The sequence below is a fragment of the Solanum dulcamara genome, chromosome 4, assembly GCF_947179165.1.
Source record: "Solanum dulcamara chromosome 4, daSolDulc1.2, whole genome shotgun sequence".
NCBI classification, from domain to species: domain Eukaryota; kingdom Viridiplantae; phylum Streptophyta; class Magnoliopsida; order Solanales; family Solanaceae; genus Solanum; species Solanum dulcamara.
The window spans coordinates 26,695,040-26,718,091 of record NC_077240.1 but is presented as its reverse complement, the minus strand read 5'-3'; the positions used below and the strand labels follow the sequence as shown (position 1 = coordinate 26,718,091).

The following is a 23,052-nucleotide window of genomic DNA, read 5'->3' as shown; positions in this document are numbered from 1 at the left end:
TTTACTTTCTTAAATTTCATTTCAAGTCAAAATCAGACAAACAAATTGAAATGGAGAGAGTAAATATCATTGGACAATCTTCAGTTCATAAACTACTTTTTGGAGTTGAGTTGGATTTAAAATTTATTTTTCTTATATAATATTAGAGTCAGCCTCATTCTTATTATTGGTGTTTTTTTGTGTAATTATACGATATCTTAAATTTATCAACTCGACTAATTTAAATTTACATCGTGTAGAGTCCATTAAAGAAAAAAAATGCTTCTTACTAAAAAAAATTCCTTTCTCAATATTCAATACATCTCATAAAAGATAGAAAGATCACATCCATCAGACGCACATTTTAGTGATCTTAACAATAGTTTATCCAATATAATTAAAATCCCATACTATATTAACCTCACCAGAGATATCATATCAGCCATAATGGTGCAACCATGTAAAGGACAAATTCCAACATCATTTTGGTATAAAATATATTACTAGATCTAAAAATTAGTTTGAATGGAGCCTACTGGATGCAAAAGAGTTTCTTGCATCTCTAGATGTATTATATAATATAATACATTACATGTGAGAGACTGGAGAAGGACTTAAATAGCTGTACTATGATAAGAAATTAAAGAATTATGATGTTTTTTTAGTGGTGCCCCCTCATTGAATTATAATGCTAATAGTTGAAAGCTGATGAAGTTAATAATATCTCCAACTAGTTCTAAAGCAGGGGGTGGAGTTAGAAATTCGGCTACTGATTCAACGAACTCAGTAACTTTTATTCAAATCGTATATTTATATTAAGAAGTTTATGAAATATGTACAAATTTAAGTTTAAAATCTAAAAATTAATACTCGAAATTGTCATTATAAAATTCAGAATTCATAAAGTTAAAATTCTGACTTGGTGTATGTATATCAACTTTGTGTTGTTGAGAGTGGAAAGCTGTAGCTGACACCCTAACTAAAAAAGATGAATGGCTTTTTTTTTTTTTTTTTTTCATATTTTCTGCTTTGAAATTAAGTTTCATGATTGAGTATTCCCTTTTTTCTAATGATTCTTTATTGCCAGCTTTGAAATCGCATTTCATGGATTTTTTAAAGATTTTTTTTTATTGAGTGGAGGCGAATTTAAAATTTAAAGGATCATTAAGGGCATCTCTAATATACTGTACTAAATTTTACATCAAAAAAATAATTTTTTTCCTCTTTTCATTATTATATTATTATTTCTTATTTCATTTATTATTTCTTATTTTATAAAATAAAATTCTTTTTAAAAAAACATTCAATATATAATTTTCACTTGTTTCAAATTATAGTCGTTTAATATAAAATTATTTTATATCATAATTTTTAAAATAATATAAATTGCTAGCAAATATTACAAATTATAAATAATAATGGATAACACAAATAAAAGTGAAATCATTAACGAAATATAATTAAATAAGCATTACACAATTAAAAATTTTTATTTTAAGTTCTACATGAATATTCAACTTTCAAGATCACTACGGTACTCCCATAAATGCTCTATTAATGCATTACGTAGTTCAAAATGAGCTTCTTTGTCCTTGATTTTTTTATGTCGAGATTTATATTTTTGCATATTTAATTTTTGTCAAGATTAATTATACTTATATCCAATTAAAATATATAGTAGAATTAACATATATTTAATTTCAAAAAAAATCAAGTAAAGGAAAATAATATATAAAAAAAATTAAAAATTTTAATCGAAAATTAATATTATAAAAATATTGCGTAAAACAAATAAATTTTTTTAATAAAAACATACCAACTTATATAATATTTAATTAAAAGTATTGTATAATAAGATAATAATAAAATAATAATAAAGGACAATTGGTGTGATGAATAGTATAGCACCAAATTTGGTGCAAAATTTGGCATGGGTTGGAGCAACTTTGCATCAAATTTTACACTAAATATAGCATTTCATGTAAAATTTGGCATGGATTGGAAATGGCCTAAGATGAAAGTGGATCAAATTTGTTAAGGGTCTATTTGAAAAATCACAATTGAATTGAGATTTGGTGTAATTGAATTTAATTATATTTTTTGATGTGTTTGATGGACGAAGTAATTACCTGACAAGAGAGGAATTGGATGTAATTTAAAGGAAGTAATTACACTCCTCTAGTTTCATGGGGGGAATAAGAAATTAGGTGTAATTACATTAAACGTTTTTATTTTTTTTATTTATATTTGTATTTTTATATATTTCATTCTTTCTCATTCTCAACCTTGATTTTTTCATATGATTTCATGCAATTTTTTGTATTATCTATTTATTTATTCTAATTTTTTTTATTAGCATAATTTTGTTAGTATTCTAATTTTTAAATTAAAGTAGAATTCATTGTTGAATAAAGTTATAGACTTACACTTTTCTTTTCTTTTTGATCATATTATGTACGTTATGTTGAAATTTGACATAAGAGTATTATATTATATTTTTTGTTTTGAATTTAGAACTTATGTTATATTTTCAGTTTTATTTGTTTTGACTTGATATTTCGCATTGCAAATTATTATTTTTTAGTTAGATTTGATAAATTATGTTTTTGTCAAATGTTTTAATAATTTTATGATATTATATTTATAGTATTAATATTTTTTTCAAACATAAATTTCATGATGTTTGTAGAAATCTTACTTTTAGTTTTTATGATTAATTTAATTAAAATATACTAATTTGAAAAACATAAATTAATTATTTTTTATAATATTAATTAAGAACATATGTTTATTAATTATACAAAAAGTATTATATCAATTGTAGTTTTTGTTATGATGTCAATATTATGAAAAAATACATTTCAAATTTTTAGTCAAATTAAGTTCACATAATTTGATTTTCAAAAAATAAAATAAAATTCACAAAATTTGAGATAAAGGAAGTAATATCTTTTACATTGTCGGCTTAGGAGTTTGGGGTTTTTAAAGAAGAGAAATATTACAAAGTATGCTTCTTTTTAAAAAGCAAGAGAAACTTTTAATGATGATGGAATTCGAGCCCACAACTCTAGTGTGGAAAAACATTTACATGACCGCTTCATTACCATTGAACCATCAATTAGTTTTGTTAGAAGCTTTACAAGTTAATATATATATATATATATATATATAATTTTTTAATTCAAATGCAGGGTTATGAAAAGGCTACTAGGGTTATGAAAAAATTACTGGGTTCGTCCGAATTCCCACTTAGCTCCGTCCTTGTGTGCAATTTGAATTTAGTAGGGGCTCTAATGTGAGCTTCGGACATCGAATGAAAAAAAAAATCTAATTTAATTTAACCATCCCAAAAAACTAATTTGAAATATGAGATTTGTTCAAACCATATAAAGAAGTCATATTATTTCTTGAAGAACTGATGTGAGACTCTTCACAATTATGTATAGTATGTAGGCATAAGCAGATTCAATTCTTAAATCCGCAACTTCTAAATTTTTACTATAGAATTAATAATATTTTCAAAAATTGTGAACTATATACACACACTTCATGTTTTGTCCTTCTGAGGTGGGGTGGATTTAGAATTTAAATTTTGTGATTTCAATCTTTAAGATTTTAATATTAATTTTCTAAATTATAGTTTTTAATATACTATTTACTATGCTTTTTAGTAATTAATTCTTACAAAAAAATTGTGATTTACATTAAAAATATTAAATTTAGATGAACCCAATGTTGCATGTGCATGTGGTTGTCTCAAGCCGTGGTTGCAAGAAAGATGCAGTCCATATTTGGATGAGAAATCTGATCTACTAAAGCGTGGGCTGTCGCTGTTGTGTAGATTCTTCAATCCTCATCTTCTTTTCCATTTTTGTCCCTCTCTCTCTTTCTCAATTCTCATCTAGATAATGCCTTTTTTATTTCGTATTTTCTTTTATAAGTTACTTTTATATGCATTATTTATCTATCGAAAATAATATTTTTGTCTAAAAAAATAAAAAAAAAAAGTTTACATACATCAATTCAAACGTTATTTGTAGAATTACATCGATAAAAGATTTCACTTGATATCCTTTTGTGGGTCTTGCACAGATTTGGCTTGGCTGTCATTCTTGACCCCACTATCCCACATGTATGCCTTTTTTTGCTTTTCATTTTCCTATTTATTACTACACTATAATACTATCCCTTCTTACTTAAAAAAAAAAAAAAAAAGTGAAGTGAAGTGAACATTTTTTGACTTCTCTTGTTCAAATGGAAGTAGAAGATGATTTGTTTTTTGCAGATTTGAGCAAACAAATCTCTCTTTTAATAATGGATGATGATGAACATGAACATCAAAACTCTAAGGTGTATCGTGATTCTCCTGATGACTCTCTTCAGGTTCGATATATTTTTCCCTCTATTTCAATATATATGCTCGAGTTGTCTTCTTTTTCTCCCTAAACATACTTTGGTTATCTTTGTCTAATTCATCAATTTCAGATCATATATGTTAAAGTGTTAAATAAGTTCCAAAGGATGCATAGTTATTGGAAATTTTGGATTTAACCAAAACTTAAGAAAAGAGGAAGAATCACTTAGTTCTTTTTTGTTTCTATTGAAATTTCCTTCAATTTTTGCTCAACTATTAGCCCACATAATAAGGAAATTGAACCTTTATCTGAAATACCCCTCCGTTCAATAATAGTTGTCCACTATTAACTTGACACACACCTTAAGAAACAATAAATAATAGGTGTAATATTACTATATTACCCTTTGATTATAGTAAATTTAGTGATTTGAGAAATGTATTAGATATTGAATAGTATCTAATAGAAAGGGTACAATAGACACAAATGGGTAAATAATTCATTGATTTTCCAAACTGGAAAAGTATTATTAAACATCTATTTTTAGTATAGAGAACAAGTAAAGATGGACTAGATGGAGTATCTAGTTAGCTCTATCGATAATTGTTTCTTAACGTATACTAGTAAGGGACAGTTGCGGGTGTATCTTACTTATGACACAAAATTCATCTGAATTCAATACTTTTGACAGCGAAACACAAATTTAAGTTTAGTGCAAAGAAAATACTAAAATTGAGCAAATAGTATATTAGAACCCATAATATTAAATATACAATAGGTTCATCCATGCTAATAAGAATCTTAATTATTAAACACATAAAGTTTAAACCGTGAAGATGATAATGTAAAAATAGAAAATCTATATTTAGAAACTGCAGGGGAATTTGTGTGAAGTGAATTTTTTACATTTTCTAACAACTTGTGCTTACAAATTTTCTTTTCAAAAGTTGTAGTAGTATCTCTCTTTAGTCACTAATCTAAAGTTTCACTTATATTTATGTCATCAAATTTCAAGTCTACTAGACTTATGTTTTGTTTTGTTTTTTGGGGGAAAAAAAAATACAGGCCTTTTCACAAGTAATGTATCCAACAAGAAGAGCAGGATATGTATATGAGCAGAATAATAGAAGAGAAATTAGCAAAGGAACTGGAGTATTTATCCCTCTTTCTTCACATCTAAGAAGAAAAAACAGGCAACCAAGACATAATTTCTCATCCAAAACTACCAAGATCCAAGGACAAACAGAAAGACAACTAATTAATCAAGTTCCACCTCATTATAATTCACTAAATCCTACTAGATTTTCTTAAATCACATGTTTAATATAATTCAAGACTTTATTATAACTTAAAAATAATTAAGTTAATTAACTACTAGAATTTAATTTTGGGTTGTATTGTGTTGTACAAAGGGAGTCCTCCTTTTTGCAATTTGCAGTATATTTTTAGAGAGGTACAGACTAAGGTATATAAGTGCCTCTCTTTAATTATAGTGGTATTTAATTTTATGATTGTTTATTATGTAATCCTCTCATGTTTAATTAGATGTAATTGATTCAATTGTAATTTTTTGGCCCCCTTTTAATAACTCTATGCATGTATCGTGACAAGTATCAAGATCATCTGTTAAAATCGTGTGTTCTATTAAGAAAATTTGAAGTTGATTTCTTAACTGAAATTGATGAAATTATATAATAAAGCTACTCTTTTTTTTTGGTCACAATAAAATCATCTAATTTAAGACTAATCTATTACAAAAACAAAAGAATTGTTGCCAGCGATGTGGATTTTAAATAATATAATATGAAAAAATAACACGAATTAGCAAACATATACTAGTTAATTAATATACATAGCTATAGTTTAAGTTAATTAACACCCGCGGCAAACCTTTTCCAGTAATTAATATAAATTCAGAATTTTCTAATTGAATAAATTCAGACTTTGTATATGTTGACCCTACCATATATAATTATAATATTTATACATTTGATTTGTATAAATTCTAAAAAATTCTTAAAATGTATAAATACAGAATTTGTATGTACTTCCCATATTTGTATATTGTCGGCAAATTATACAAATAAATTTGTATATTCGTAACAAAATATACGAACGAGTATGTGAATTATACAAACAACTGTTATATTATGTTTTTTATTATACTTTGTGCATAAGATACGTGTATCTGCCTCTTCCACATTGGATACATGTAAGACAAATACATCTCAATTAGTTTGTCCAATTAACGGGTATAAATGAAAGTCATTAATTAAAGAATGTGTCTAATTAAGGGATATAACTAAAAATCATTAATTAAGGAGAAAATCGTGTTTGTAACTACTTAAGAGGATATGGCATATCACAACTCCTAAAAAAAAATCAAAACAATCAAAATCCTTCTTCTTCTTTTTTGCCATCACCAAAGTTTAAACTTTTTAACTCAGAAACATGTACATTTTATCAGATTCATGAAATTTTATTGAGATACATATGTATATGTCATAAGATATATGTACACATTATTAAATATATTGATAAAACTAAATAATGTGTCAGAGCAGCATGTATTCTCATACACAAGAACTCTTACTCAGATACAAGTATATATTTTATCAGATACATGTTCATTTAGTTAGATACATTCACAAAACTAGATACATTATATCTTAATTCAAAAATATGTACACTTTATCGGATTCATGAACTCGTATTTAGATACACGCGTATATTTTATCAAATACATATACACTTAATCAAATATACTAATAAAAATTAGATACATAATAATATTGAGTTCAAATGAATTTGGTTCGAATGTTCCATCCCCACTAGTTGTTTGCAATGATCATGTACGCCTTGAATAGTTTGAATGTCAGATTTGAGATGACTAGTGTTTTTTGGGAATGTACTTTTGAAGTTGTGGTTAAATTTGAAGCTGTTTGATAAAAATTTGAGTGAGTTGGGTTAAAACGTTTTTTAGTCAAAACATATGAAAATAAAGAACAATATTATAATTAACATTGATCAATATGGTATAATATTGTATAGGGGTGTATAAACACCCCTTATACATTGTTATACATATTTATACAAAATTGATATATTATTGGAATAATTACAAAAGTATACAATTTTTTAATTAACATTGCAAAAATATAGCCCAAAATTTACATTACAAATCTTTAGCCAAAGTCACAATCCGATATACAATATTTTACATTTGGTATACAATAATATACAATTTTTTCATATTTTATTTTTGGGATAATACACAAATATCTCCTCAAACTATGACCGAAATTTTAGAGACACACTTTAACTATACATGAGTTTTATTACCCCCTTGAATTATTTTAAAGTGTAATAAATATACATTTCGGTGCTAAGGTGACACAAAGAGTGTCCTTACTCTCTTGAAGGCATGTGAGAGACGAAAAAAAAGTCTTAAAATCTAATTAATATGGACACATATCCATTTTCAATTGGACATCTTTATAATTAATTAGTACACATAAATAGTTAACATTAAAACTTAAGTTGATATCTTTTTTCTTTTTGCATTGTGAAATAGAGTCAAACTTTATCATTTTTAGAAATACAATTAATTTTTTCGCAATATAATTAAATTGCCAGTGAAGTTTTTCCAATCTTTTACATCAATTTTTACAGTATCGAAAGATTTTTTTTTTCTTCATTTTTACTCAAATAGTTGACATGAAATTTACTAATGAGAAAAAAACTGCATATTAGAAATTTAATTTAGGCAACATGTAAAGAGCACAATTTAAATTAAAGTTTTTTTAAAAAATAATAATTAATTTTCCCCCTCTCCTCAATTATCCACCCCACCCCACCCCCACCCCCACCCCCACTCCGATTTCAGTTCCCCATGGATATAGCAACCCATCCCGATCCCCACCCCAACCCACTAAAGTTTGGTTTTGATTTTTCATTCTATTCTCTTCCCACTTCGATTGACCTTTACTTCATCTTGCTCAAATAATTTTTGAGTGAGAAATAAATATGTTTCTTAACCCAAATTCAACTAAAAAAAAGACCCCAACTTTAAATTTTTTTTGGATTAGAATTTCAATTTTGGGGTAGATTTTTCGATGGAGATTTCAGACCAAGTTTTATGAGAGTTATTTTTTACTTTTTTTTGTTTGGTCACAAATTTCAGATGGATACATGAGATTTAACATTTTAAAATCCGAATCTAACATTTTATGAGAGTTATATGATAAGTGTTTTGATGTTTGGCAGTAGAAAAATGAGCTTGATAGTAGACATTGAATCCGATGATGGTGAAGGAATGAATTTGTTGGTTACAAATTTCATGATGATTTCTATGAGCTCTATTGGTGGAAATAGTGGGTTTAGTGGTTATGGTGGGTGTAGTGACAGTAATGAAGAAGAAGGAATCAAATGACATCGGATTTCTTAAACTTTTTTTAGATATGACAATTTATTGATGTAGCGCTGACACAAAGATGATGTGGAGGCGAGTGTAAAACACCTCCTTTCATGTAGGTGATTATATAGATTTAAAGGTGTGTTTATTACACTTTTAAAATAATTCAGTAGGGTAATATGACTCATGTATAATTAAGTTGTGTCTCTGAGATTCCGGTCATAGTTTGAGGTGATACTTGTTCATTATCCTTTTATTTTTTACAAAAATGTTTAAAAACTTGATATACACTATTAAACACCTAATATACAATATTATATTAATTTATACGAGATATTTATACATCATATACAATATTATACAGTGTTATACATTAATATATAAAAATGAACTTTGTCTTCTTCCTTTTATCCATACATCAGATTCATTCAAAAACACCTCAAAAATTGCACTAACTCACTGAAGATTTCATATTTAGGCTCCTATATATATAACTGATTTTTTGCAATAATACCCATTCAAATCATAGCTTATTTGTAAAAGTTCAATTTTCAAATTTTGAAGCTTCGAGCTTCAACAATGGCTGCATATGACTTCAACAATGTCAATAGTACTTCATAATAACTTTAATAACAGAGATAGAATAATGACTTAATATGTAAATTTTTTCAAAAGTAAAAGAAAAAATTTCTTCTAAATATACCTGAAATAAGAAGAAACTATATTAAACAAAGGCAAAAATTGACATCAACAATGGCTAAAGAGAAAGATCTTCTATGTATAAGCATGTACTGAAAAGAGAAAAAGAGAAGATGAAGAAGACTGAAGAAAAGGAACATAATAAAGGGTAAAATATTTTTCTTAAAACTAAATGGGCTAATGGGTCACAGCCACTAGCTGAAAAATAACATTTACTTCTTTGCTTTTGAGCCATATTTGGTAGGAACTTAAAACCTGGGTTAAATTTGATATCTCTATTGGCTAATTTTGATGCAGAAATAAGTTTTTTTTGAGTTTGCAAAAACTGTTTTTCCAGCTATTAAGCAGAAGCTTCAAAAAAAATATTTCTCCCAAGTAAAGGTTTTTGATATTTTCGGATAAAGTTCTCCATCAAAAATTCATATGTACCAAATTAAAATAAATAGTAACTTCCTTTTCTCCAATTTTGGCGCTTGACTTATTTTTTTTCATATTTTTTTATTAATATTAATTACTTATTCTCCAAATACATAATACTAAACATCAGTTAATAGGGGTAATGTGACAAAATAGTGATATCAATTTTTTTTTAATGGATCTGCTTAGTAGACAAGTAAACTGTAAAAGTGAACGGATGGAGTAGTTTTTGTAGGGATTATACAACTTTCATAGTGTTAAAAACTAATTACATCCTATCCTTACATTTTTTTAAAAATTATAAAAATCTCTTAAATTTGGAGGAATCTTGATACATCTCAAAACGTTCCGATACATCGCGTTCTCGGTTTCGAATACATCCCTCAACGTTCCGATACATCGCGTCTCAATTTTGAATACATCACCCAACATCCCGATACATCACGTACGTCCCAATACATCACGGAAAGTGATGTATCTATTTGATACATCACGGAAAGTAATGTATCTAAGAATAGAAGAGAGTAGAGATTTTCTTAATTTTTTCAAATAATAATTTTTTTAGAGAATATGATAAAATAAATTGTATATTTATATAATTTTTCCGTAGTTTTTTTTTACATTTTCAAGACCCTCGGAAGCAAATGAGGCTGGAAACCAAAATTGGGCCCAAGTTTGACTTCTCAAATGAGGCCCATCCTTTCCCTGTCCATATATTCACCAGGCAACACTAGAACTGAAGTTAACAAAAACCACTATTCACCATCATAAAGTAAGGAGAATCAGCTATGGCCTCAGCAATGTTAAAGAGAACAAGAACGGTGGTTCAAAGTCTGAGATCCTATGCTTCAATATCCGTAGGTAGTGATGTTACTGCAGCTGCACCAAGTGTTTCTCTACAAAAGGCTCGATCTTGGGATGAAGGTGTCTCCTCCAAATTCTCTACTACCCCTATCAAAGATATCTTCAAGGTAATCATCAAAACCTCAATTTTAAAAATGAAATCTTTATACCTAAATTTACCCTTTTCTTGGTTTCTAACTATATGTTGTATTTTGTTTGGTGTTCAGGGTAAAAAAGTTGTAATCTTTGGTCTTCCTGTAAGTTGACTTTCCTTTATATTTATTGCCTTGCCACTGATTTTGAATGAGTTGTATTGTATATTACTAGTTTTCATTTCTGGGCTTAGGAGTAGTTCTTAGATGAATATTTTTTTTTTGTTCTTTTAATTGGAATAAAGAAAGTGGGGTTGTCAAATTATGAGAATTTGTTTGTCAACAACAACATAGTACTAATAAGGGTTGTGGTGGAATGGTAAGTACCTTAACAAAAGGTCTCGGGTTCGAGTCCTGGGCACAGAGTCCCTTTTGTTAGGGAGCACTTTACCCAAAGGTGGGACTTCCGACTTTCTGCTGCGAATTCGGATTTAGTCGGACTCCAATGCAAGTATTGGATATCGGATGGAAAACCAAAAATAAAACATAGTAGTGTAATCCCACAAGTGGTGTTTAGGGAGGATAGGATATAAGCAGAGTTACAGACCTTACTCCTACCTTAGTGAGGTAGAGCCATTTTTGATACACCCTCAGTTCAAAAAGTGCAATCAAAGCAGGATATAAAGGAAACTAATGGCAGAAAAATAGCAAGATGAACCACAAGTGTAAGAACTCACACACAAGTATTACGTTTTGGATCTGTCTTAGAGTGAAACTCTAAGGTTCTGCCATTTTATTTCTAGCCTCCAAATTATCAACTTGTGCTTCATTCATGGTTGTTTTATCTTTTATTTTTGGTTTACGATGTTTTATGTTTGGAGCAGGGGAAAAAGTCCTTTCTTTTCATTGGGATTTAAAAGGTAAAAGTCCTAATAAGACATCAACAACAACAATAACAACTGCTATGCGTCAATTCCAACCAAGTTGGGGTATCCACTATATATATGAATATTCACGGGCCATATAGCTCCATTTAAGCCTAATAAGAAATCAAAGTGGTAAATTTTCTCTTTTTCTTGTTACTTTCAGTACAAATTATAAATTGGTCTTTTGTAATTTCGATACAAAGTACTAAATCAAGATGGTATCTGATGACTAAAGTGCAGTGAGCAATCTTTATTTGTCTAATGTTTTATCTTCCTGGGACTAAAAATGAATACTGCTACTACTTGTGCAAATTTTCAAAATAGTTCAATCTAGTTATAATCCCAATTGCTACATACTACTGGATTAACGTTGCCACTTGGTCGGTTGCACATATTTGCTTTTGGAGGAAAGATACAATGGGACACAAATTTAAATATTTAATACCATTCTTTCTATTCTTCTCTTTTTGTATACATAGTGGGAGGGAAGTGGAAGGGGAAATGGGGAACGAGATTACGAAATGGGGAATTGAACCTTCAGTAACAATGTGAAAGTTCAGGTAGGTAGCCAACCAACTGGACTACCATGATTCCTCAATTGATCTGAATTATAATAGAAAAGGGGTTTCCCTAGTCTGCAATAGAAGGTTGAATAAACTGACACTATGAAATGAATAGAAGATGAATAAAATGACTCTAAGAAATGATGAAAGAAAGAAAGGCTCCGTAGTTTCTTTGATGGATGTCGTAGGAATTTTGCCTCATAAGAGGCCATATTGCATAGCCATTTTGTTTCTAGTCATTTGTTTAATATCTGGTTCTCTTCATTTTCTTGGTTTTATATCTTCCTAAAGTTGTTACCTGTACAATTTCCAGGGTGCATACACTGGAGTTTGTTCAATGCAACATGTACCTAGCTACAAGAATAACATTGATAAGTTCAAGGCCAAAGGAATCGACTCTGTGATCTGTGTTGCTGTGAATGATCCATACACTATGAATGGTTGGGCGGAAAAGCTACAAGCCAAAGAAGCTGTAAGTTACTGTGCCATGCCTTGTCATCCGGTTTTTCTCTTTAAGCAAATGTAACCTTCACTTATTACTACTTTGATCTTTCTATGGTCCTTGGGAGACTTGTAGTACTTACTTTTTCTCAGTTCTCAGCAGAAGTAAACATATTCTTGTATATCAACCTTCTCGATCATGTATCTTGTGTAGGGAGCTGAATCTATTTGCTGAAGAAGTTTAATCTATCCTTTTTGACAAGACTTGGAATGGAAAAATGTTTCTTTTTGTGCCCCAAGGGTTTTTTTTAGTTGTAAGAGCGCACAGAGTGGTGTGTGGGTTAAAAGCTCATATCATGAGTTCGAACCCTGATGTAGATTAGAAGCTTGGTGTCTTTTAAGTAGAGAGGGATAGAGTGTTGTCCCACTATTCAATGACTTCCAAACTATGTGCCAACCAGTCCTCGGGATTTCTCGGTTATGAGGGTCGGGTTTGGAGTTACAGGCCAGGGGTCAAAGAGGCATGTGGAGCAGATCTTACTTTTAAGCAACATTTATGTTGGATGGCAGTTGACTAAAAATATAGTAGCTGATTGATAGGAACATTGCAGTCACAGCTAAAGGAATGAACTACTACTTACATTCCTCTACGTGTTCAAAGATATTGACTCTGACCATATGCTAATACATTCCAACTTAAACTCGAAAGTTTGTGTCCTGACCATATTCTAATATATTTCCACTGAAACTCAAGTTTCCTCCATGGAGCTGGAAATCTATGTAGGTGGGCTGACGTTGAACTCTAACTGGGCAATTTATGTTGTAGCATATCGAGGATGGCTTAATTCATAAACTGTATGAAGCATCAAAAAACACAGCCTGATGTAGATTGTTATGTGCTTTATCGTTAACTCTGATTGACTGGGTTTGGATAGTGATAACTAATAAACTGAGGTATGACAGATAACCAAGAGAGATCTACGATTGAGATTCTCGTGTTCCTGTTATTTAGCCATACGGCGTTGTTGATCTCACCTAGTTTTATGACCTTTACATCTCAAATGCCATTCTAATGCATTTATTGAATTGCTTCTCATGTGTAATTTTGATAGCATTATAGATGTCAGAAAATTTCATTATATCAGTTGTTTTGTAATAGTTGTAAATAGTTGTTCTTTGTACTTGCTCTAACTATGAGGATGAGTCTATTTTACGATGCAGATTGAGTTTTATGGTGATTTTGATGGAAGCTTCCACAAGAGTTTGGACTTAACAATTGATCTCTCGGCTGCTTTGCTTGGACTTCGATCTCATAGGTAAGGGAGTCCATGTTTTATGTCATTCACTGCTTCATCGTGCTTAAATAACTAACGATTCTACATCCAACAATTGTCAATGCCAAAATTGATAATCCTAGTGAAATGTGCAGAAGCTTAACGAGTTTAAATCAAGTCTTGAACTTTCTTGCAACCCTTTTCCAAATAACTTGGCCTTTTGAGGTCAGGAAACAACCTCTCTATTAATCCCTTAATTAATTGTTGTTGCATAGGTGGTCGGCGTATGTGGTTGATGGAAATGTTAAGGTTCTGAATGTTGAAGAAGCTCCTTCTGACTTCAAGGTTTCTGGTGGAGATGTTATCCTAGGACAGATCTAGATTTTTGCCTTTTGTCTCCATTCTCCAATAACTTATGCATGCTTGAATGTACGGTACGGGTGTGTAACAATGGGTTTTTTTCCAAAAATCTATCCATTGACACCCCTAGTAATTTCGGTTAATAAATATAAATGGCTAACAAGTTATCCTGAGCTATATATTCACTTTCCACGTTGGTAAATTTAAAGCATCTTCTCTTTAAAAAAAGAAGAAGAAGAGAGGCCTAAATATATCAACTCAAATGAATAAAACCTGCCCTATTAAATAGTTGCTTAAAAGCTCCATAACTCATTAGTTTCCCAGATGTTTTATTCCACGTAGAGTTGGAAAACAAACAAGAATTTTTAACTTTTGCTAAGAATATGAGGTAGTAAAAGTTTGTAAAAATAATTACAAAGACATGCGAAATGCCATCACGGTGAAGGACGGATTTTCTTCTTCCTTTTCTTCTTATATATTACTATTTACTCATATCTTAAAAGTCGTGATCCAATTTTCCTTTTTTCGAACTCCAAACTAAATGTTTTTATTAATTATTTTTCAAAAGAAAGATTTACTTATTTTAGAAACTTAAATTACTAACTACAAATATTCATGAAAAAAAAATGTAGAATTTATATTAATAACTATAAATTAAGGGTGGCGTGAATTTTTTTTTCATTTGAATTTGGTGCGGGAGTGGATAACCTGCATTATTACGATCTCTCTTAAGAATGGTTCAAGAGAAGGCTGATAAAGCCATTATTTTAAGCCTATAGAAATTTGAGACCTCAATTCTTTTTAATAGTTTATAATTTTAATTTTGCTTAGATAATATTGAAGTTTGTAGAAAAAAATAATTCTTTATTAAAAAGAAAGACTTGGTATTTTTAACATTATAATTATTCTTAGATGTTTGAGTTAAACTATTTAAATCTTCATATTAGTAAATTAAGTTTTTTACAATAATATCCAAAGTGATATAATACAAACACATGACTAACATTTTATTAATTTGGATTTATTCTTGCAATATTTATATATGATGTCTATCCATATCAATATCCATATGTACACTATATTAAAAGCACGAAGGTCCTTAATAATGTTCTGTGAACTTTTTATCCTTTATTAAAAGACTTCGCTTTAAACAAGAATGTATTTTCATCATTTTTCTTTAATTATTATACCATTATTTTTAGGATAAGTCCCCGTCTTTTAAAAAAATTACCAAAATCCCTTATTTTCAGTTTCCCCTTCTATCTTCCGGATACATAACTCAAAAAACATTCTCTCTCCTCTAAATCATTTTCTCTCGTTCTCTCTCCATCTTCAAGATCCAAAAATTTAAGGAATTTACTGTGCATATTGCTAATTTCTCCCTAAAATCATTCACACGAGTTAGACTATCATCTCCTTTTGATTCTCAACTGCATTCTCTCTCTATTTTCATAACTTTACTGCTTCTGATACATCTATGACCTGATTTCCAATGAACATTCTGCAAATTGAATTCATTTAGGAAAATTCCGTCCTAATAGAAAGGAGCAAACGAAGCATGGTACACGTTGCTGACCTGGTGTTTCTCCGAGCATAATGTACTCTTTGGCAACCACCATAGACTTTATCTCCTTTCCACGTACCACACCAGCCATAGAGAACAACTGAGAAATGAAAGACAAGATGTATTATAAAAGATCCAAGACATTTATGCGTAGATATTTTTGGGTGTTCAATTAATGTGGAGTTGAAAGAAAAGAAAAGGTCAACAACTTCGATAGATAAAAAAATTTTTAAGTGTAGTTTTTTTTGAGAATTCACTACTTCTGATACATCTTGTTTATGTATCATATTCTCATGTATCAAGCTTTAATGCTTCTGATACATCGTGTTTTTGTATCGGATTCTCATGTATCAAGCTTTAATGCTTCTGATACATCGTGTTTTTGTATCGGATTCTCATGTATCAAGCTTTACTGCTTCTGATACATCTTGTTTATGTATCAGATTCTCATGTATAAAGTTTTAATGCTTCTGATACATCGTGTTTATATTTTTTTTTAAATGTCATTTTTTTTGAAGATTTACTGCTTCTGATACATCTTGTTTATGTATCAGATTCTCATGTATCAAGCTTTAATGCTTCTGATACATCGTGTTTTTGTATCGGATTCTCATGTATCAAGCTTTACTGCTTCTAATATATTTTGTTTATGTATCAGAATCTCATGCATCAAGCTTTAGTGCTTCTGATACATATTGTTTATGTATCAGATTCTCATGTATCAAGATTCACTGCTTCTGATACATATTGTTTATGTATCAGAATCTCATGCATCAAGCTTTAGTGCTTCTGATACATATTGTTTATGTATCAGATTCTCATGTATCAAGATTCACTGCTTCTGATACATCTTGTTTATGTATCAGATTCTCATGTATCAAGCTTTTGTGCTTCTGATACATCTTGTTTATGTATCAGATTCTCAGGTATCGAGATTTAATGCTTCTGATACATCCTATTTTTAAGAGATTCTTATGTATCAAGCTTTAATGCTTCTGATACATATTGTTTATGTATCAGAATCTCATATATCAAGCTTTAGTGCTTCTGATACATATTGTTTATATATCAGATTCTCATGTATCAAGCTTTAGTACTTCTGATACATCATGTTTATGTATCAGAATCTCATGTATCAAGCTTTAGTGCTTCTGATACATATTGTTTATGTATCAGATTCTTATGTAACAAGATTCACTACTTCTGATACATCTTGTTTATGTATCAGATTCTCATGTATCAAGCTTTAGTACTTCTGATACATATTATTTATTTATTAGATTCTCATGTATCGAGCTTTAGTGCTTCTGATACATCTTGTTTATGTATGAGATTCTCATGTATCAAGATTTAATGATTCTGATACATCATGTTTTTGTAACAGATTCTCATGTATCAAGCTTTAATATTTCTGATACATCTACAATCTATATCAATACAAGATGTTATGTATCAGATTCGGCACTACATATTCATCTCGATTCGCTTGATGAAAATAGAATTTTGGATTGAATTTTTTGTTCGCAGTTATGCTCTGTTTTTTGAGTTTTTCTTCCTCTTCATAACTGTTATATTTTTTAAGGATTATTTTCCTTAATTAGCACGGTAATTGATTGAAACAACCAATCCTAATTTAAATTACGTTACTATCCATAAATAACTCAGCATCATTAATTATTCTACATCTAATACCTGATATATCAGCAAAATAAGTAATGTATCAGAAATATAAAAAAAAAAAAAGAGAAGAAAATTGGGTAATTTAAGAAAAATGAGGGATGTATTGTAATTGGCTTTTTTCACTATGGAATTTAGGTAAAGTATACTTATTTTTATAATATTTTAAGGACTCATAAAAAATATGGTAAAAATACAAGGAAAATTTATAATTAAAGAGTCCTACTAAAATATATATATTAAAATATATGATTCCTAAAATTAAGGACACCTAAAAATACGGTAATAGGTATGTGTGGATTTGGAGTCGTACATTTCCTAAAATTGAGGTCTCCTAAAAATATGGTAATAGGTGTATGTAGAATAAGAGTTGTAAGTGATCTTCATTCTTTTTTTTTTTAATATGAAGTAGAAAAAAAAGAATTCTTTTTGATAATTTCTCGTGTTTCTCTTATAAATGAAAATTTATAATCAAAAAGTTAAACAAAACAAGCATGTTTATTGCTAAATGAAATAGTCAGAAAAAGTCTAAGATTTATCTCTTTACCTTTTCAATAATTTTTTATGGAAATGATGGTTCTCTTTTTCTGATTGCCACAAGTTTTACTCCTTTCATTGTTATTCGATTTTAAGGCGACACAACATGACACTATTATCACAGTGATTCCTGCTCTTTTCACTCTGAAAGGTTTTTATTTGGAAAAGTAGATGTAGACCAAATAATTATTTGGAAGATTAGGTAATTAGATAGGACACAATGTAACAACTCACATTTTGGTGGGTTTAGGCTTAGTGGGATCTAGGAGCATTGTATTTTTTGTAGTATTAGCTTTATACAAGATTTTTTTTTATTTTTTAGGCGTCAATTGCTATTTTTTAACAATCTATTCTTTTTATATATATTAGTGCTAATTAATTGACACGACATATACGTGTAATAATACACGTATACTAAAATTAGAAAAATATTTATTTTTTTCATTTAAATAAATATATTATTACATGTATTATAATCTATTTTTTTTATTATTTTTATATACAATTTTTAATATTATCGTGATACACACGTGCATCACACGCACTCTAAACTAGTTATATTAAAAATATGGAGATCATTAGAAATGTCAATTAATTTTTTTGTTCTTCATTAAAAAACTTTACAATGAATAAAATTGTTCTTACTATTTTTCTTTTAGGATAATTAATTTTAAAATAATTAAAATTAATAATTATTTTTCTTTTATCAATAATTGGTTATTGATAATTGATTTTAGGAGTCATTTTCCTCTTATAATTCTAAACTGGCCAAACTCTAATATTTAGTAGAGTTAACTAATGCATCTCAACCATACACATCATTATCAAACTCTACTACTTAATAGTAGGAACTAATGCATGTCAGTATTGTTGAATATATAGAATTAGCCTATGAGATTCTAGAGAGTTTGGCCAAGGAGGTTATCATTGCATAAAATTCACCAAGCTGCAAGCATATTAATAATGTAAATTCGACCACATAAAACTTATATTAGAGAAAAAAATGGTGTGTGTCGAAAAAGGGAAAATAGAGAATAGATTGAAGAGATTTCGGTTAACAGACAAGTATGTTTTCCTTAAGTTTCCTCTCCGGTAGTTGTCTAGGATGATGCCACAAAGATAACCCTATTTGCTCCAGATGACTTGTATCTTCTTCTCTTCCGTTAATATAAACCTAAGTCGTATAAAAAACGGACAAAAGATCAAACTTTTAATTTATTGGTATATATATATATTTAGTTCATTAAATTTTATATATTCAATTTTTCATTATATATAGTATCATTTTTTAAGCTATCCTATAAATAATTAATTTAGATTTTAGTTTAGAGTAAATTTTGAATTCTATTATAATTGTGCTCACTTAAAATTTAGATAAATCAACAAGACTTGATATTAAAAAGTTAATATAACATTGTCATATCGTTGGATCCGAACAAAAAAAAAAGGTTTAGAATTCAACAATTAAAGAAAATAAGAAATGTGATTCAACAATTAACATAACGATGTCGTTGAGTAAAGTATAAGAAAAAAAAGTAGAATACGTTTTGAACTATTAATATCACTTTAGGATTCAAAAATTTACTTTCTCTTCGTTATTTCTCATCATTGCATGCAGGTTCAATATACTTAACTACTGCATCAAAATAATAATATTCATTTATTTTTATTTACGTGAGTACTATTGAATCTATTTTAATGACAAGTAGTAATATTTATTTGCTCTTTTCATATATAATTTTTTTTTATTGACGGCACACGCGTGCAAAATACGTACACTAAATTAATATTATATTAAAAGCATGAAGATATTTAGAAATGCTGATTGAAATTTTTGTCATTCATTAAAATTTTTACAATAAACAAAATTTTCATTTATTATTTTTTTGATAATACAAAAATACTTAATTATTGATAATTAATTTTAAGAGTCATTTCCTCTTATAATTGTAAACTTGTCAAATTGTAATACTCAATAACAACGTTGTAGCCCAACACTAATAATTCTGTGCATGAACATGTGGTTGAATATACAACATTAGCCTATGAGGTCTCAGCAAGTTTGATAATCATTTGTGTTTTGCATTGCGTAAAATTCAACCACAGTAAAATTTAGCACCGGCATTCGCCAAGAGAAAAATTGAAATTTGTGTGGAAAAGGGGAAAATGGAGAATTGATTGAGGCGGTTTCAATTAACACACAAGGAAAATATTTAGCAAAAATTACCTATATACATTATTTTATTTACCATATCTTCAAATATTTTTAAAATCTTTTCTTTTACACCCAAAATCCATTTTTCTAGATACATGACTGATTTGTTAATTAATATATTCAAATTAATATATCCGGATATCATAGAATCTATCCGGATGAACTATTTTTCCGAATTAATGTATCCGGATAATTGCTACTCTCTTTTTCTTTTTTAGCTCAATTAATTTGTTAATTAATGTATTCGAATTAATGTATCCGAATACCACATGATGTATTCGGATACATAATTCTTTTTTTAACTCAACTGATTTGTTAATTAATGTATCCGGATATCACAACCGAATGAACTATTTTTGAAGGGATTTATGTAATATTAAAAAGGATAGAGACAAATAATAATGAGATACGTGTCAAAAACACACCTAAACTATCCTTATTTTTTGAGTTTCATACCTAAACTATTGAGAGTGTGAATTTCATACATAAACTATCACTTATTAGTTTGAAAAACACATCTCTCTCTTTTATTTCACTCTCATCATGGTGTGAATTTCATACCTACACTCTATCTTTCATTTAAAAAAAATTTGCCACATCACACTCCACATAGACAAAATATTTCACCTTGACAAAAATTAAATAAATTATTAAAATTAGTTAAAATTTTATTTTTTCCCCGATCCAAAAATCTGATCCATTCTTTTTTTAATAATAATAAAAAGCTTAAATTAAATATTAAAGTATTACTATGCCCCCACCCTCCTAAAAAAATTATAAAATAAAATATAATTTTTTTTACTCCACTCCACCACTTTTTCTCACCATACTCCCCCCGCCCACCCAAAATTTTTGTTTTATTTTTATTTTTTAAATTTCTTTTATAAAAGTTTTTTAAAAACTTCTTACTTCATCTTCCTACCTACCCACCCACCCTCAAATAATAATTTAGATATTATGTTTTTTTAAATTATTTTACCCCGCCCCACCTAACCCTCTGCTTCTAATTTTTTCCTCATTTTGTGTTAGTTACATACACATGATTTTAGTAAATTATTTTTTACTTGTCGCATGACTTTTCTTAAAATAAAATATTTTTTCTGTTATATTTGGTACGCAAATAGAAAAAATATTCTTCTATGAGCATATCTAATACAGAATGAGAAAAATGAAAAAAGAATAATAAATAAATTAAGAGCGAAGGGTTAGATGATATGGGTATAATTTTATTTTATTTTAAAACTAAAAATAATAATATTTTTTAGGAAGGAGTGGGGAGGGGTGAAATGTGAATTTTTTTTAAAATATTTTATACAAGAAATTTAAAAAAAAAATAAAAAGATGGGGGATTGTCTGAGGGGGGTAGGGTGGAGGTGGTGGAGTGAGTGAGAAAAATATTTTAAACTTTTTTTTAAAAAGTAACTTTTAAAAAAATATTTTTTTTTGGGATAGAAATACTTTAGTTTTAACTTTTAACTAAAATTAATAATTTATTTATTTTTTTGTCAATATAGAATATTTTATCCATATGAAATGCTATGTGGTAAGATTTTTTCAAAAATTAGAAAGGGCCAAACCCATCGGTGGCCCCTTAAAGTTGACACCAACTTTCACTTAGACACCTAAACCAGGAGATGTTCATTTTAGACACCTAATGCAAGGGTCTGATGTGTCATGTAAACACTTTTTAAATAATCTGAAGTTGGAGTCAATAGCTCACATTATACTTTCGTCCACATGGATTAGTTGACCAATTATATCATGCCAACACTGTCTTTTTTACATGACATATAGCTTTAAGATTAAATGGTCAAAATTTGATCTTCAACACCATTTTTTCTCCATTGTTTCTTCAGTTCAAAGGCGAAACCTATCTTTAATTTCACCGATCAAAACCTAGGTAAGTATATGAAAGTTCAATCTTTCTTGATTTTCATTCAATTCTTAGTTAGTACTAACTGTTATGTTAGTTTATGTTGCCAATTTTCAGGTTTAAAGGTTGAAATCAAGTGTTGGAGATTGCATTTTTGTTGGGCGTTTTGACATTTCTATCAACTACTTCTTGTGTTTGCATGTTTCATCCTTGAAGAAAAAGGTGTATGTTCTGGTTGTGTCCACTCTCTGTTAGATTTTGTCACTAGTTTTTTTTTTGGAAATTGCACTGATAAAGCAAGGGGCTTTTGGGGCATTTTCTTGTGTTAGGGTCTTTTTTTTTGAGATATGAACGACTATATATTGACATGTTTTCATCATGGGGGTCATGTTATCGCAGACCCTAACCCTACTTACAGAGGAGAAATAGATGTATTTTCCGTTGCCATTGATAAAGATTATTTTAGCCTTGTCGAGTTTCTTTCATACACTGAAGACCTTGGGTACACAAATGTGAAGGATTTTTACTGTCAAAATAAAATTAACAATGAATTTGTCCAAGTTACTTCTGATATTCAGTTGTTAGACTATGTGAAAGACTTAATAGATGGTGATGAATTTCATGTTTATTTGGTCCATGAAATTGATGAGTTAAAGGAATTGCCAACTCCAGCTGGTCTTTTAGCATGGTCAGACTCTATTGATGTTAGAAATGTGGAGAATGAGGTTGTTTCAGATGTGAATGAGACTGAGGATGTTTCAAATGTGAATGAGTCAGATCTGCATAGTAGTGACTCAGATATAAATGTCATTCCTGATGAAGA

At 28.9% G+C, this 23,052-nt stretch overlaps 2 protein-coding genes across 2 annotated transcripts; both read left to right on the top strand.

The window, feature by feature from the left end:
- The first annotated feature begins 426 nt into the window (after window positions 1–426).
- Window positions 427–5,942, top strand: LOC129884139 (uncharacterized). Its single transcript, XM_055958487.1, has 3 exons — window positions 427–467; window positions 4,206–4,362; window positions 5,400–5,942. Exons 1-3 carry the CDS (start codon window positions 427–429, stop codon window positions 5,643–5,645), a joined length of 444 nt encoding a protein of 147 aa, XP_055814462.1. The 3' UTR covers window positions 5,646–5,942.
- A 4,652-nt stretch (window positions 5,943–10,594) lies between these two features.
- LOC129887152 (peroxiredoxin-2F, mitochondrial) lies at window positions 10,595–14,536 on the top strand. The gene is made up of 5 exons (XM_055962122.1): window positions 10,595–10,835; window positions 10,935–10,964; window positions 12,602–12,760; window positions 13,951–14,045; window positions 14,279–14,536. Exons 1-5 carry the CDS (start codon window positions 10,653–10,655, stop codon window positions 14,382–14,384), a joined length of 573 nt encoding a protein of 190 aa, XP_055818097.1. The 5' UTR covers window positions 10,595–10,652; the 3' UTR covers window positions 14,385–14,536.
- The last annotated feature ends 8,516 nt before the right edge of the window (window positions 14,537–23,052 follow it).

Bases quoted from the DNA above. Each gene is read 5' to 3' on its own strand.
- LOC129884139 (XM_055958487.1), top strand. From the start codon at position 427: ATGGTGCAACCATGTAAAGGACAAATTCCAACATCATTTTG. The intron at 468-4,205 runs GTATAAAATATA...AGTGAAGTGAAG, and splicing joins CAAATTCCAACATCATTTTG to TGAACATTTTTTGACTTCTC. The intron at 4,363-5,399 runs GTTCGATATATT...AAAAAAATACAG, and splicing joins CTCCTGATGACTCTCTTCAG to GCCTTTTCACAAGTAATGTA.
- LOC129887152 (XM_055962122.1), top strand. From the start codon at position 10,653: ATGGCCTCAGCAATGTTAAAGAGAACAAGAACGGTGGTTCAAAGTCTG. The intron at 10,965-12,601 runs GTAAGTTGACTT...TACAATTTCCAG, and splicing joins TTGTAATCTTTGGTCTTCCT to GGTGCATACACTGGAGTTTG. The intron at 12,761-13,950 runs GTAAGTTACTGT...TTTACGATGCAG, and splicing joins AGCTACAAGCCAAAGAAGCT to ATTGAGTTTTATGGTGATTT.